The sequence below is a fragment of the Microcebus murinus genome, chromosome 12, assembly GCF_040939455.1.
Source record: "Microcebus murinus isolate Inina chromosome 12, M.murinus_Inina_mat1.0, whole genome shotgun sequence".
NCBI classification, from domain to species: domain Eukaryota; kingdom Metazoa; phylum Chordata; class Mammalia; order Primates; family Cheirogaleidae; genus Microcebus; species Microcebus murinus.
The window spans coordinates 52,224,052-52,239,708 of record NC_134115.1 but is presented as its reverse complement, the minus strand read 5'-3'; the positions used below and the strand labels follow the sequence as shown (position 1 = coordinate 52,239,708).

General features: G+C 36.5%; 1 protein-coding gene across 1 annotated transcript; it reads left to right on the top strand.

The window, feature by feature from the left end:
- Nucleotides 1-262: 262 nt before the first annotated feature.
- EQTN (equatorin) lies at nt 263-13,269 on the top strand. The gene is made up of 8 exons (XM_012764388.3): nt 263-495; nt 740-844; nt 3,113-3,199; nt 5,155-5,223; nt 6,637-6,681; nt 7,930-7,986; nt 10,697-10,850; nt 12,895-13,269. Exons 1-8 carry the CDS (start codon nt 420-422, stop codon nt 13,139-13,141), a joined length of 840 nt encoding a protein of 279 aa, XP_012619842.1. The 5' UTR covers nt 263-419; the 3' UTR covers nt 13,142-13,269.
- The last annotated feature ends 2,388 nt before the right edge of the window (nt 13,270-15,657 follow it).

Sequence of the window (15,657 nt, the reverse complement as noted above, 5' to 3'; positions counted from 1 at the left end):
ATTGAATCTTGGTTTCTCTGACTAGTTTTTAACAGACATTTTGATTGCACTTATCCAAAAGAATCTATAACATTGTAATGCTTTGAAAATCAAAAAGATCTGTTTACTATCAACAATATTAGTGGTTCTTTAAAATCTAGAAACCAATAACTAACATTATTTCACCAGAATATATTTATTAACTTTCATTTAAAAAACTCCTGTGATGGTTTATTTTAAAAAACTAAAAACCATCATAGTACCAAAGATAAAGTCTTCAGACGGAGTCACAGAGCTCTTGGGATTTCCTGCCCAGCATTCTGACTCCCATCTAACAGTGATGTCATAATGTCCTGGTCAGTCATAGGACCGTGTGGGCCACAGAAAGGAAACTCCAGGAAGAGGCACTGGATTACTGGACAAATCCCATCAATTTCCCAATGAGTTTTATATTGTTTATTTTACTATCTGGGGTTTTTTCCTCAGAGAGTAACACTTTGAAGCCCACTAATGCAGGTGAGTAAGCATTTAAAACTTTCCCGGAAATAGTAGGTAAGAAAGATGATCCGTAATCATGAAAAATTGGTATGTAGCAATTTTCTACAAGATGATATAAAGTTTATTGTTGGAGATATGGTATAAGTTATATTTTAAATATCTGCCTTAAATCCTTTGTGGGGGGAAAATGCAGTTAGGAAAAAATAGTAGTAAAAGCAACCAATATATTTCTGATCCATGGTATGTCATACTTTTCTGTTAGCATTACCCAGTATGTTGCCTTTAGAGGAAGATGAACATCACGGGGAAGATGGTGGTGCTCCTGCTAATGAGAAAACTGGCAATTATTTCAGAGATATAAAACAATGTAAGTCTTTAAAACAGCAATACAGGTACAAAAGCTGATTATACTCAATTGATTTAGCTCTCCTTCTTAAACTCCCATAATCATTTTATTTCCTACTTCTTGCATTCCAGTTTACCATAAAGAATTTTCAGTATATTAAATGAAATCCTTATTTCCTACAAGTCTTTTCATGAGCTGTTATGAAGTTTAACAAGGTTCACTTGGTAATTATTTGTAACTGCCCTGGTTCTTCATGGTATCGTGGCTTTTTATTCACATTAGTAAGAATTGACCTAAATTTGATGGAGAGGTAAGCAAAATTTATTTAGAGATGTGTATTCATTTCCTAAGTCTCCTGAAACAAAGTACCACAAACTGGGTGGCTCAAAAAAAAACCCAGATATATATTCTCTAACAGTTCTGGAGGCTCTTAGTCCAAAATCAAAGTTTTGGCCAATGAAGTAAAGGCTCTCACCAAAGCTGCTTGGTGAGAATCCTTCCTTGACTCTTCCAGCTTCTGGTAGCCCCAGGTGTTCCTTGGCTTGAGGCAGCATCACTCCAGTTTCTGCCTCCCTTTTACATGACGTTCTCCCTGTATCTCTGTGTGCAAATTTCCCTCTTCTTATAAGGACACCAGTCATATACGATTAGGAGCCCACCCTACTCCAGTTTAATTACATCTGCAATGACCCTCTTTCTAAATAAGATCACATTCTGAGGTACCAGGGGTTAGGACTTTAACATATCTTTTTTGGGTAGACACAATTCAACCTATAACAAACTGACTTCTAGATGTTTGGAAGGTCCATGAAAATTTAGTTCATTCGTCATCATTCCTCATATGGGCTTCCTTTCCATGTCCTTATAAGGTGTACCATTCTAAAAACTGAAAAGTTCCTAAGAAACTCTTATTAAAAATTAAGATTAAATTTAATTATTCTGGCATCTCTATTAATATTAATCAATGAAAAAGAAAAACAATAAAGATATATATACATTCAAGCACTTTGAAAATTATAATGCATATGTTGTATTTCTATTTCTTCCTTGATGAATCAATATCCCTCTTCTGTAGGTGAAAAAAAAGTCCCTGGTGCTCAGAGAGATTTCATAGTTACTAGGAAGCAGAGGCAGGAGTGGTATCTAATCTACCACTAGACTGCTTCTGCTATGTGTAGTCTGCCTCTACTGTGTGCAAAATGGTACAACACAAATCATGTCTTTAAAATAGCATGTACCTCTATTTTAAATTAAAAAGAGGATCAATAAATCAAGTGTTTGATAATTATTTCAATTAAACAAAAAATCTTTTACATTTTATATATATTCCCCCACACACATACACAGACACACATATAACATGAATGGAACCATACTAAAAACTTATACTATCACTTGCTTTTCTCATTTAATAACTCTGGAACTTTATCACATCTACCTCATTAATTTTAATGGATACATAGTATTCTATAAATTGATGTTCCATGATTTATTTATCTGTTCTCTTGTTAGAGAACATTTAGAGAATGTACAGTTCTCCCTTTGTACGTTCTTCTCATATACACACTTGGGTGTATCTCTCTTTGTATTCTCACAAAGGACGAAGTAAATATATATGTGTATATTAAACATACACCCATGCATTCGTGTATATACAAAATTTTCTGTTATTCTATGAGATTTCGGAGAGAGGAGACACATGTGTGTTCGGTCTACTATCTTGATCCAACTTACTTTGCCCCTTTTGTTGGATGAACATGTACATTAGTTTTGAATGACAACCAACCCCACTGATGAGTCTTAAAAGCAGGATTCTTTATGTGTATATGTAACTGTGAGTATATATGGGGGACCTTGATTGTTATTGAACCATATGCTTTTTTAGCTGAATGTTCCTTAGTCTAACAGAAGGTTCAAGGATCAGTGCTTCTTACTTGATTTTTTGATAATGTCAATACAAACAGTGATAACATTGCACATCTACAAATCTACTTCGGCACCTGTTATGCAGCTACATTTTCCGTAAATGTCCTTAATAATTACTTCTCAGAAAAAGTCATTCAGCAAAAGGGTACTAATTTGGCTTTTTCCTTCATGAATTTTATATTTGTTCCTTGCCCTACTTTCTTATTTTGTAGATGCAAAAATGACTCAAACATTTTTTTATCCTTTTTTTTTTTTTAGGAATTAGTGCATATATTTTTTTATAAAAAATCAAATGAGGAAAAATGTAAAGAAACAAAAAGTGACTTAACTTGTTGTTGAAGACTTTTTATTTTATGTTTTTAGATGTGTTGACGACACAAAATCCTAATGGCACTGAGTCTGAAATATCCGTGAGTGCAACAACCGATCTGAAATTTTCTCTAAAAAACTGTAAGTACTGAAAGGCACCATTCTACATGTGAAAGCCCTTAAAGTGGGGTCTCAAAACAGCCCTAGAGAGTGTCAGGGAGGAAAGAAGTCTTAGTTCTTCAACAAGACTAACACTTTCCCTTTAAAGTAGATTCTATGATCTGGAATCCAGCTGAATTCTTGACTTTCCTCTCGGTTTTTCTCCCGAGTCCTCACACACCCATACTCGTGGAACGCCATAGTCATTGCACTGATCATTTCAGAAACCAAGGAGGTTCTTATATTTCTAAACCTCATGTATTTGCTTCCTGTGGAAAGAAAAATTAAATAATAACCAAATTTAGGATTCTAGGAAATTACACATCTTTCTTAAACCCACATTTCTTAAATCTCCCTTCTGATTTTTACCTTTAGCTTTAAATAGGGAAGAGAGAATGTTTCTGGCTGTGGCAATTTCAATACTACAGAAAACCAGACTCAGTAATGCCTAATTATTAATAAAGCTGGCTTGACAAGAATGGAATATTTTGAGCAATTTTGAATGAGGACAGTGACATTTAAAGGGCATACATTGCTTAGGTAAATCGCTCATGGGAATCTTGCTTGTGCACAGCAAGCAACATCTTGAGTTGTTTGGGCTGAGACGTGGAAAGCCAGCTCTTAAGCAGACGCAGGTACCTTAAATTCCCATAGGATATGGGTTACTGAGGAGAGGACCCATGGAAGAGATTGCAAAATTCTAACTTCTAGTCCATGATTCAGGCCCCAGAGGATTGTCAAGGAAAGTTGGGTTGGAAAAAGAAATTCCTGCTGTTTTAAATGGGGCTGTGACAGGAGGAGGCATGCTGACATGGTGGGGATGTCCCAGAGGAACATGCCCCCAAGGAAATGGAGACCACCAGGATAATTTTGACTCAGGATTGCTTGCTTAAGTAGAGCCCCTAAAACTCTGAAGGAAGGGGAGTAAGCCAAGGCAATCTAAGGGAGATTAAGGCAGAGTTTAAGGATTCCTTACCAATTTTTCGAGTCCTGCCTGAATCATTATCAACTCCAGTAACAGATTCCTTTATCAATTCTTTCTTGTCAGCAAGATACCTATAATGGGTTTGTGGGCTCAGTCTGAATTCATTCTGCCTCTCTGTAGAACTCCTCCTGTCGTGGGGTGCCCTGTACTCCGTGTGGAACTTTATTGACTCCTGTATTAAGCAAAGTTAACTGAAACGGCCATCTCCCTGGGGAAAAAATGGCCCTGCAGTCACAACTGTTCCCAAACATTCTCTTAATGACATACTTGCAAAGGGACACATTATAGACTGAGACAGATACTAAATTAGGCCTCAGAATCCTTTATTTGTAGTTCTTAATTTTTATATCCAAACCTTTGTTTCCAATCTGCAAGCAAACTCATGCAGCCTCCCTTTCTGGTGTCAAACGGACCAGCCACCAGGCTGCTCTGGACAGAGAGGATCGTTTCAAAGCCTGTGCAGGAAGCCATCTGGAGCCAATCTTCTCCTCAAAGAGATCTTCCTTACCTTTGGGGGGCAAGGCCCCGTGTTTCCTGCTTTTTCTCTCTCTCACACAGTATGGGCATGTGAATCCCACCTCAGGCACCCATTATTACAAAAACTGTATTTCTTCAATACTGTCTTCATTCTCTTTCTTTATTTCAGGAAAATGTAACTGTCATTCTCTTCCATTTCTTCTCTCTTCTTTCTTCCATTTGTAGCTTTAAAATATGCATAGTCAGGCTGGGCATAGTGGCTCACATCTGTAACCCCAGCACTTTGGGAGGACGAGGCAGGAGGATTGCTTGAGTCCAGGAATTTGAGGCTGCTGTGAGCTATGATTGTGCCACTGGACTATGGCCTGGGTGACAGTGTGAGACCCAGTCTCTAAAACAAACAATAAAATATACCTAATCACAGATGTTTAGTCCGTATTTTTATATGCCATTAATCCTTTTTCTGTTTTCCTAGTTAAACTCCTCAATGCTTCTGGAAAACCTGAAGAAGAAACTCAAGTACCCTCTCATAAAAACATTCAAAGTATTAAAACTATTACAATGTATTCATACCTGGAGTATATCATTATATAACTTAAAAATTTAAGTTTCACTACTCTGAGCATAATATAAAGTAATAGCATGCTTAAAGAATTTATACTGCTACATTTTAAAGTCATTCTAAAATCCTTTAAACAGTAAATGTGTAAGAGTCAATTTTCAAATGTACCTGACAAGGGAGGGGAGGTGATCTTTTTTAGAAATAGAATTTTAATTTAATAAAAAATAACTATATTTATACCTATATTAAATACAGATTTATGAATTAATCTGTTTATAATTATATAAAATATACTTATATATTTATAAATATAAATTTAAACTTGTATTTATCATATATAAATATATTGAATATGTTAAATATTTATTTTAATAATAATATAAAAATTTTTACCTACTTGAGGACAAACATATCTCTGGTTTGGTTAGAGTCAATTATTAGTATTTCCTAAGATTATTCAAGATGGGGGTTTGGGAGTGAGAAGCTACAAAATCAAACTCACCGTTTCATTTTCCTGCCAAAAATATTGTTCCCTATAAAATGTTTGTGAAACCATAACAACACAGGATGACTCTCCTCTAAGGTCTTGAATGAGTGGTCTAATTGAAGACAATGAATACTTACCTGTCATTACATGAAACCCTATTTTCTCTAGTTCATGCAATCCAAGTATGTTTCTAATATGATTACTCTGAATTAGTTTGCATCTTTAACACTACTAAAAAAATGTATCTACTTTTTTTGGTATGTTTAAAATGGAAACCTGATCATCCTGGTATCCTTCTTCTTAAATGACTTGAGTAATTTACTAATAGGTTTGAGGTCATGTTCAAACTTCTTAACCAAGCATATCAAGTCCAAAATGTTCTGGCCACTGTGAAAACTTTCCAATTTCATCTCTGATCACATTCCCCAACTACATTCTTCACTTCAGACTACCTGAAACTCCCAGAGCCTACTGAACCTGCTTATTTATGACTCTGAATTTGCTCATAGCTAGAATGAGTTCTTTCTTGCCTCATTTGCCTGGTAAACAATTCTTAGTCCTCTAAGCCTATATTGGAGAATCATCTCCCTTTTGAAGGGTTTCTGGCCTTTACAAATTGAATTAGGTCCTGTGCATACCGCCTGTGCATTGTATTAAAGCTTTCATTATCCTGCAACATAATCAACAATGGCTCTTGTCTGCATCCAAAATAAAGGTGGGTTCCTTGAGTATAACTCCTGTGCCTTGTTCACTTGTATAACCTAGTGCCAACAGCAGGGTCTAGAACATGATAGCAACTCAAAGTATAACTGCTAAATGACTAAACTAACGAATGAGTGTTACCAAAGCCAATTGCCTTATTTTGTTATCCTGTTCTTTCTCTCTCTCTCTTTTCTTTTTTTAAACAGAAACAACCCCAAATGTGCCTGCATTTTGGACAATGTTAGCTAAAGGTAAATTCATACAGTTAGGTAGCTGGGAAAATGTTTTGGATTTCTAAAATCTGTGTTAGAAAACCAAGATCAGTCTAAATACTTCTCATACAAAGAGTCAGTAAGTCCAACATTTTGCTGCCACACGTAATAAGTAAATGCAAAACAAATCCAGAAAGGTAATAAACTGTCACACATTTTCTAATAGCCCTCGCAAATTCTTTATTCTCCTACAATGTTAAAATCTAGTCATTCAATTTAATTTATTTGGAGCACTATGTAAGTAAGCATGTGGAGATGCAAGTATAAACGCAAAGTATATATCAAAACATTTGCATTCATAAAAGTAATGCATCTATCATAAATATATAAGCATGTATGTACAATGTAATGTACACATCATTTCTATGCATGTGTGTATAAATGTAATGTTTGTGCACACATATATATATGTATAAATGTAATACACATATCACAGAGACATATATGCATTATATATGTAAAATATATACCACATTCAGTTGATCCTCATTATTTGCATATTCTGTATTTCTGTTTTATAATTGTATTCTGTTTCCTCTACTCACTAATATTTGTCACCCCAAAATCAATACTTGCAGCACCTTCCGGGTCATTTGTGGACATGGCAAAGTTTTGAAAAATTTTCATTGCCTGACACACACATTCCCACCTGAGGTGTAGAACAAGGCAATAATCTGCCTTCTTTTTTCAGCTCTCATACTGTAGATAAGTGCCATTTTTGCAGTCCTTATAACACCATTTCAATTAAATTTTTATGCTTTTTTGTTGACTATTTTGCTGTTTAAAATGGCCCCCAAGTGCAGTGTCAAATTACTGGTTAGTGTTCCTAAGTGCAAGAAAACTATGATGTGCCTGACAGAGAAAATATGTGTATTAGAGAAGCTTCATTCAGACAAGAGTTATAGTGTGGTTTACTATGAGTTCAATGTTAATGAATCACCAATTTATATTAAAGTATCTCTAAGCAGAAATACACATAAAACAAAGTTATGTATTGATCAGTTGATGAAAATGCTGTGAGCAGACTCACAGGAATCTAACCCCATAACGTCCCCTAGGAGCAGCAGTTCAGGATTTGCTAATTCAAGGTTTATGGTGACTTCAGAGAACATAACCACCATGAACAATGAGGACAGACTGTGCATGTTATACATACATACATATAAACATACAATAATTTTAGCAAATGAATGTTGTTTCCATAACACCAGTTTATTGTTTCAACAGCTATAAATGGAACAACGGGGATGGACGATAAAGATCAATTATTCCACCCAATTCCAAGTAAGAACAAAGTACTTCAATTAATAGATACATAAATACTCGCACACATTTTAGTTCCTGCATGGTGATACTATTTTCCCTCATAATGTATGGTGTATCTAAGTGGGTATTGTGGTGGCTAACGCTAGCATCCTGTCAGAGTGGACATTGGCTGTTTAGGAGGGTTACAGCTCTTAAGCACTCTTCTCCAGTTACATTTTGCAGATAACTATTACCATTTTCCTGTTCTGTAGTTTTCATTCTTGAAACAGGTAAACCAAATGGGGTAGAATATATAGAATGCAGTCTTTTAAAAATAGACTTTTACAGCAGTTTAGGTTTAAAGAAAAATTTAGCAGATGTACAGAATTCCCACATCTCCCCTTCTTAGTTTCCCCTACTATCAACACCTTGTATTGGTGTGGTACATTTGCTATAGTTTATGAACAAATACTGATACATTATTACTGAGTCCGTAGCTTACTTTAGGGTTCCTTCTTTGTGTTATACAGTTCTTGGGATTTTCACAAATGCACGATGTCATGTATCCACCATCACAGTAACATACACAAGTTTAACTGCCCTAAAATCCCTTCTGCCCCCACCAATTCATTCCTCTGTTCCTGTCTAGCCCAAACCTGTACAAACACTGATCTTTTTACTCTCTCTCTAGTTTTGTCTTTTCTAGAATGTCATGTAGTTGGAATTATACAGTATGTGACCTCTTCAGATTGGCTGCTTTTACTTCTCAATATGCATTTAGGATTCCTCTATGCCTTTCTGTGGCTTGATCACTCATTTCTTTATATCACTGATATTCCATTGTATGGATGTGCCCCAGTTCATTCACCTATTGAAGGACATCTTGATTGCTTCAAATTTGAGCAATTCTAAATAAAGCTGCTATAAACATCTGTGTGAACATAAGTTTTCAAGTCTTTTGGGTAACTACCTAGGAGAACAATTGCTATATCATATGGTAAGAGTATGTTTAGCTTTGTAACAAGCAACCAAACTTTCAAGGTAGTTGTACCATTTTATATTCCCACCAGCAGTGAATGTGAGTTCCTGTTGCTGAATACAATTGTCATTAATGGATTAATTATATTTATAAAAGAACTTATCTGAATAGAAATTTTTATGACAAAGCAATATGTTAATTTCCCCCGAAACCTCTGTCCTACAAATAAATGATTGAAAAATAGCATCCGATGATGTATCTAAGATCTGTCTCCTCAGCTCTAAACTATTATTTGACAAGTATAGCCATTTGCCTTGTGGTGCTTCAAGGAAATGGAGTGATTCTTCTTTATTTAGAAAAGTTATATATAGGAATGACCAATGCTGGGTCATTTTAGAAATACTTTGTTATTTCTCTTATTTAATATTTAAGTGACTAAATTGAGCTCAATTGATTTTATTATTTGTTGAGCACATACTACATGCCAGATACTTTAGATACATTATGTCAGTCCTCACAGCAACTCCATGAAGTTGGTATTATCTCCATTTTACAGATGAGGAAACTGAGGTTTAGAGAAAACCTGTCCACGCTTGTAATTAGCTTTTCTGTAACTTCCACTGATTAGGAATTCCAAACCCTTCTCTAGTTCTGATATCAACTTGATCAGTAAAATATACTATGAGCATACCTCTTTATAAAAAACACTTTCAGGTGTTAGAATAGCAATTCAGGAGCCCAGCCCATTTTAACATAATTTATTTCCAAAATAATCAGCCTCAAAGCCATAAAACAGTCATTGACACCTGTATACAACTGTATACATTGTACTTTACTTAGTCTGAGGTCATGCTTTGACAATTACAACTTCTAAAAATCAGAGAATACAGACATGGCAGTTTGTCATTGCTTATTACCTAAACATCATTACCTAGAAAATAGTTTTTAAAAAAAGAACCTTTGGAACTTTTGGGTTTGTGGGACGAAACTAGGAAGAAAGGAAATAACAACACGGTCATCTAAAATCATAATTATATAATGTTTATTAAATCAGATATATGTTCAGGAAAATGTAAAATTTGGTAGTAAAGATACATCTTCACTAATAAATTTAGTAAAAAGTCTTGATATCTCTGGATCCAGATATAATTTAACTTAGAAAGTTAAGTAAGTTGTTTCCATTTTTCTTTGTAATGTCTAGTGAACTAGGTTCAATCTTCTGAGTAATAAAGTGGCGAACAAAGCTCCTAAGCCTCATAGAGAAAGCATTCCAGACCCTATCCCTTTACCTTAAAAGAAAAATCACTACGGGTCCCAACAGTAGAACACACAGCTTTCCCTCCTAAAGGACTAGTTTCTTGTGTGTAAGCCAATTGTTTTTAATAACTATCCATTCAGAGATGATAGGTTATTTAAACTGGTTTCTAGTAAAGTTAGGGAGGAAGACTGCTACATACACATTTTGACATCGGGAACCTGAGTTTGAAACCACTTATTCTGTGCCATGAGCAAATTCATAAACTTCTGTGATCCTGTAAAATGGAGCTAAGGACAGCTCCACCAGGATTGCTGTGAAGGTTAAAGGAAAAGTTAAGAGTACTGGACCATAGGGAGTAGCTTTCTCCTTTGCACTGCCTGGGGGAGGGGGGAGTGGGCAATGACTATTCCAGATGGTGGAGGATTTTTCTGCACTTGCTTTGCAATCCTTACTCCTCAGGGAAACACAAAGAACACACTATTTTCTATTGCATTTTCTTTCTTTCCTCTCAGATTCTGATTTGAATGCCACAACCCCAAACAAGCGGCCAGATCTAGAGGATCTTAAGATCAAATTAATGCTGGGCATCTCGTTGATGACCCTCATCCTTTTTGTGGTCCTCTGCGCATTCTGTGCTGCCACACTGTACAAACTGAAGCAGCTCAGGTAAGTCTGCAGACCTCTGCAGTCTCCATAACTAATGAATGATGTCAAACCCTCTCTCTCCTTTCTTAAGTAGATTGTTAGAAAAATGTGACCCCAAAATTTATCTATAAGGTATTCAGTTTGACTCCATTTCCCCTATTCAGAAGGATCATGGGACTGTCTCTCAGGGAACATCTTACTTGAACTTTTCCCTAATATTTTATTTTCTTTTATTTTTCAGTTTTCATTTTGATTTTTAATGTTTTCTATTTAATTTTATTTCAGAATATTATGGGGGTACAAATGTTTTGGTTGCATGGATTGTTTTTGTACTGCTTGAGTCAAAGTTATAAGTGTGCCCATCCCCCAGATAGTGTACACTATACCCGTTAGGTATGATTTCAACCATCCCCTCCTCCCCCCTCCAACCTGCATGATGTCCACTGAGTTTTACTTCCATCTGTGCACATAAGTGCTGATCAGTTAATTCCAATTTAACAGTGAGTATGTGTAGTATTTGTTTTGCCATTCTTGTGATACTTATGAGAATGGTCTCCAATTCCATTCAGATTGTTGCAAAAGGTATTAATTCATTTTTATGGCTGAGTAGTACTCCATGGTATACATATGCCACATTTTATTGATACATTCATGAATTGCTGGGCATTTGGGTTGATTCCACATCTTTGCAATTGTGAATTGTGCTGTAATAAACATTCTAGCACAAGTGTTCTTTTGACAAACTGACTTTTTTTCCTTTAGGTAAATATCCAACAGTGGGATTCCTGGATCAAACAGTAGGTCCACTTTCAGTTCTTTAAGGAATCTCCATACTATTTTCCATAGAGGTTTCAGTAGTTTGCAGTCCCACCAATGGTGTATAAGTGCTCCTTTCTCTCCTTATCCATGCCAGCATCTGTTGTTTTGGGACTTCTTGATAAAAGCCATTCTCACTGGGGTTAGGTAATATCTCATTGTGTTTTTGATTTGCATTACTCTGATGAGAGTGATGTTGAGCATTTTTTCATATGTTTATTGGTCATTAGTCTATCTTCTTTTGAAAAGTTTCTGTTTATGTTTTTTGCCTACTTTTTAATGGGGTTGTTTGATTTTTTTTCTTGATGATTTGCTTGAGTTCTTTGTAGATTCTGGTTATTATTCCTTTATGGGATATATAACATGTTTATATTTTCTCCCATTCTGTAGGTTATCTATTTGCTCTGTTGATAGTTTCCCTGGCTGTGCAGAAGCTTGTTAATTTAATCATGGGACTGTCTCTCTGGGAACATCTTACTTGAACTTTTCCCCAATATTTTAGATAGTCATCTAGAGACAGAAATAACTCTAGTTAATTAGAAAGGATGTAGAGACTCTAGATAGGCTTCTCCTTTTTTTTCTTTTTCTTTTTTTTTTTCCCCCAATAGCCTGGGAGCAAAAGGGCTATATATTCTGTTCTAAATAGCACATCTGCTCAGCATCTAACATTTTTCATTCAAGCAAGCCTGGGACCTTCCAAAAACAGCAAATCTCTGTCACATTTACACCTTGAGTCCTATCCATTAGCTCTTACAAAAATATTAAATTCAATTCAAGCCTGATGAAGGGATTATTTAAAAATTATTTAAAAAGTAACAGACTACTTTTGAAAATCCCAACAAAATTGCTTAATATTCACAATTATCATTAATTCCATTCTTTTGATTATGGTGTTTTTGATGAATGGCATATTTCTCTGGTCCATTAAAACTGTATTTTTACCCTAGGTATTTATTCCCCCTAATTTAATTTCATTGTACATGTTTCTTATTAAACTTTTATTAAGGCAACTTTTATTGTTTTAGTAAACTGGTTTCAAATCCTAGTCTTGAAATTTGAAACATGCTTCATTCAAACAAGTATTAAGTATAATAAAATTACAATTAAATAAAAACTATCATCCATATGTTACTAATACATTAGACAGAATTTATATATTTTAATTTTGTGGATGCTTTTCTAAGTTGATAACAAATGTGTGCAATTAAAACCACTTCTTGATATTGATATAAGTTCTTTTCTTTTTCAGTTATAGAAGTTGTAGTAGTCAATACTACTCCGTCAACCCAGAGCTGGCCACTATGTCTTACTTTCATCCATCAGAAGGTGTATCAGATACATCTTTTTCTAAGAGTGCAGAGAGCAGCACATATTGGGGCAATAATTCTACAGATATGAGAACATCAAAATCTAAAACTACAACAGATATCATTTCCACAGGCTCAGAAGATACAGGCATGAATGATGAGTTAGAGAACTATGAGAATCCAAATTAAATCTACAAATAGAGGACTTTAATTCCTTTGTCATAAAACTTTCTTTGTGCCTCATATTAATGTCATAATTTTGAAACTCTGCTCAGCATTTAAATATTCTGGTGTCTTGAAAGAAAGATACATTCAATAAAAATTATCTTGGTTATAAAAATTTAATGGAAAAAAAACAGTAAATAATTTAAAATATAGAAAACGCATCAAGTAAAAACAATCCCAGAGAGTGACTTCTGGAAGGTATTCATTCTAGGCAATTCTCTTTTTAGTGAGGAGATTTAGATATTTACCTTCCCTGGGGGGGTTCTGAGGACTTCCAGGTCATTCACTACTACCTATGCACTCCAGCCCCCCCACCCCCCACCCCACACTCCACCCCCCACCCCACACCCCACCCCCGCGCCGCCAAAGCAAAAAGAACACACCTGTGCACGTTTTATTGGCAAACCATCCATGCCATCAAGAGATGAAACAAAAGTAGTGGTAGAAACTCCTGGCATTCTTGAGTTAAAAGTCATCAGGGCTGCTCTCACAGGACAAACAGTAAGAATAAAAGATATTTTTCCATTTCTAAAGAATCCATAATCATTTGAGATAACATGGTGTTCCGCCAGAAAGAGGGGATCCCAGCAGGAAGGACTGAGGTGAGGAGTGAGGAGGACTCACTGAACTTGAATCTTTTAGAGCTGAAGCACATTTTTCTCTTCCCCCAGGCATTCGGGATCATAATGTTCTATCTGGAGAGAAGCAAAGCATCTCAAAGATTAATTCTAGTTTATTAGTGACTTTTGAGATTATCCATACCCAGAGTATTTCAATTTACAAAGAAGACAAATGGAATAGGGATAAATTTTTCTTTTGGAAATAAGTTTCAAATGGAGGGATTTTAGGGGCATGCAGCGTGTCTCGTGCAGCTATGTGTGGATGTGGCGAGTAGGAGAACTCACTGCAGGTTCCATTGCCCTCCTCAGGTTTTGCCATAACAATAGCTTCCATGTATTGAGGGCCTACTTTATGCTAGGCTCTTTATTACATTGCACCACATTGAATTCTAATTCTACTACCCTACGAAAGGTGAGTTTATTTTACAGATCAAAAATGAAAACTCAGGTAAGTTTGCCTAAGATCACTTGCTAGAGAGAGACAAAGCTACAGTGTGTTTCCAAACTGAAGTTCTTTCCATAATCCATGAGGGTTAATAGTCAAACTTACAACAAATGTCAAAGGACTTAGAAGCAAAATAGGCCCCACAGCCAAGAGGCATGAGGTTCGGTAACTCAGGTGTTGGGCTTAGGTCTCTGTGATCCTTCTTCCCCATGGAGAATAGACACATACTTTACTCTCACTTGCCATTTCCCCTATTATCTTACGCCTTCACTCCTCGTTTTCCACCCAGATACCAGCCTGGGTCTAACTCATCATTGGTTGGGAAAGCTACGAAGCTCCGCCTTTGAGTAGTAATGGACTATATAAGATGGGACCCTGGAGAGAAAAGAGGTAGCAGAACGGGGGTGCTCGCCTTGGGCGGATCTCTCCCAATAGTGCACACGGTTTCTGAGCCAGTGGGGGTGGCCTTGAGCAGCAGTCCACGCTATCCTCTGCAGGTTACTTTTGCCATTTTCCATGCCCTTTTGACAGGCACAGGGGTTGGTGCCAGCGTTTGTACTGCTAGTTCAGGCACCTGAAGATCTGGTGGGAACCAAGTGAGGCAGGTGATGCAGCTGCATGGAGGTATTCCAGGTGCAAAGGAGTCATGTTGAGTCCGTGGGTGAGAAAGGGTTGTGCAAAAGAGTGCCAGGTGGACTTGGGAAGAGGTTGAAGACCAGCTATTCCCTCCACCCAACCTTGTGAGGTGCCAAGAATTTTCTTCATTGGAAATAGGTGTAAGAGTCACTTTTGACTCATACCTTGTCTCCAGTACTAAAGAAAGCATTGCAGAGAAAGAAAGTTGAGTATAGCATTACTCTGGCTAGGATGTCTAAAATGGCCAAAAGAGAGATGTTGTTAATTATATGTTTTAAAACGGGCTTCTTGTCCGCAAGACAGTCGGCATAGTTTCTAGATAACATTGTAAGTGCAGGCAAGATGTGGTGAGGGAGCTGAAAGTGTGGGCAGGGAGTGTACATAAAGAATGTCGGAGAGTCCTCAGTGGTGTCCTGGTCTGGAAGTTGTGGGAGGGTCTTCTCATTTGTCCACTGCTGACCCCAATGCCATCACTAGCTAAACCTGCATCTCCTGAGCAGGTACCTGTTCTGGACATCTGACCTGTTTTCCCCAAAAGGGCATAAAAAAACAGTTCCTTTCTAGCCTATCAGTCTCTCCCCACTTCTTAAATGCCTTTTTGTTTTCTTCCCTTGGTGCCTGACCTGCCTCTCCCAGCCCCTCAACAGGAACGTTAATTTAAATTCTGTTCTCCCACCCCTAGAGTTGTATTTCGCTGCTTTGTGTTTTCCTCTGCCTTAATTACTTAAGGTACTTACGGTCAGTTCCTATAGGCAGGCTGTGACGAGAGAACCACCAGC

Coding starts and splice junctions, on each gene's coding strand:
- EQTN (XM_012764388.3), top strand. CDS start 420: ATGAGTTTTATATTGTTTATTTTACTATCTGGGGTTTTTTCCTCAGAG. Junction 845..3,112: donor TTTCAGAGATATAAAACAAT/GTAAGTCTTTAA, acceptor TTATGTTTTTAG/ATGTGTTGACGACACAAAAT. Junction 7,987..10,696: donor ATTATTCCACCCAATTCCAA/GTAAGAACAAAG, acceptor CTTTCCTCTCAG/ATTCTGATTTGAATGCCACA.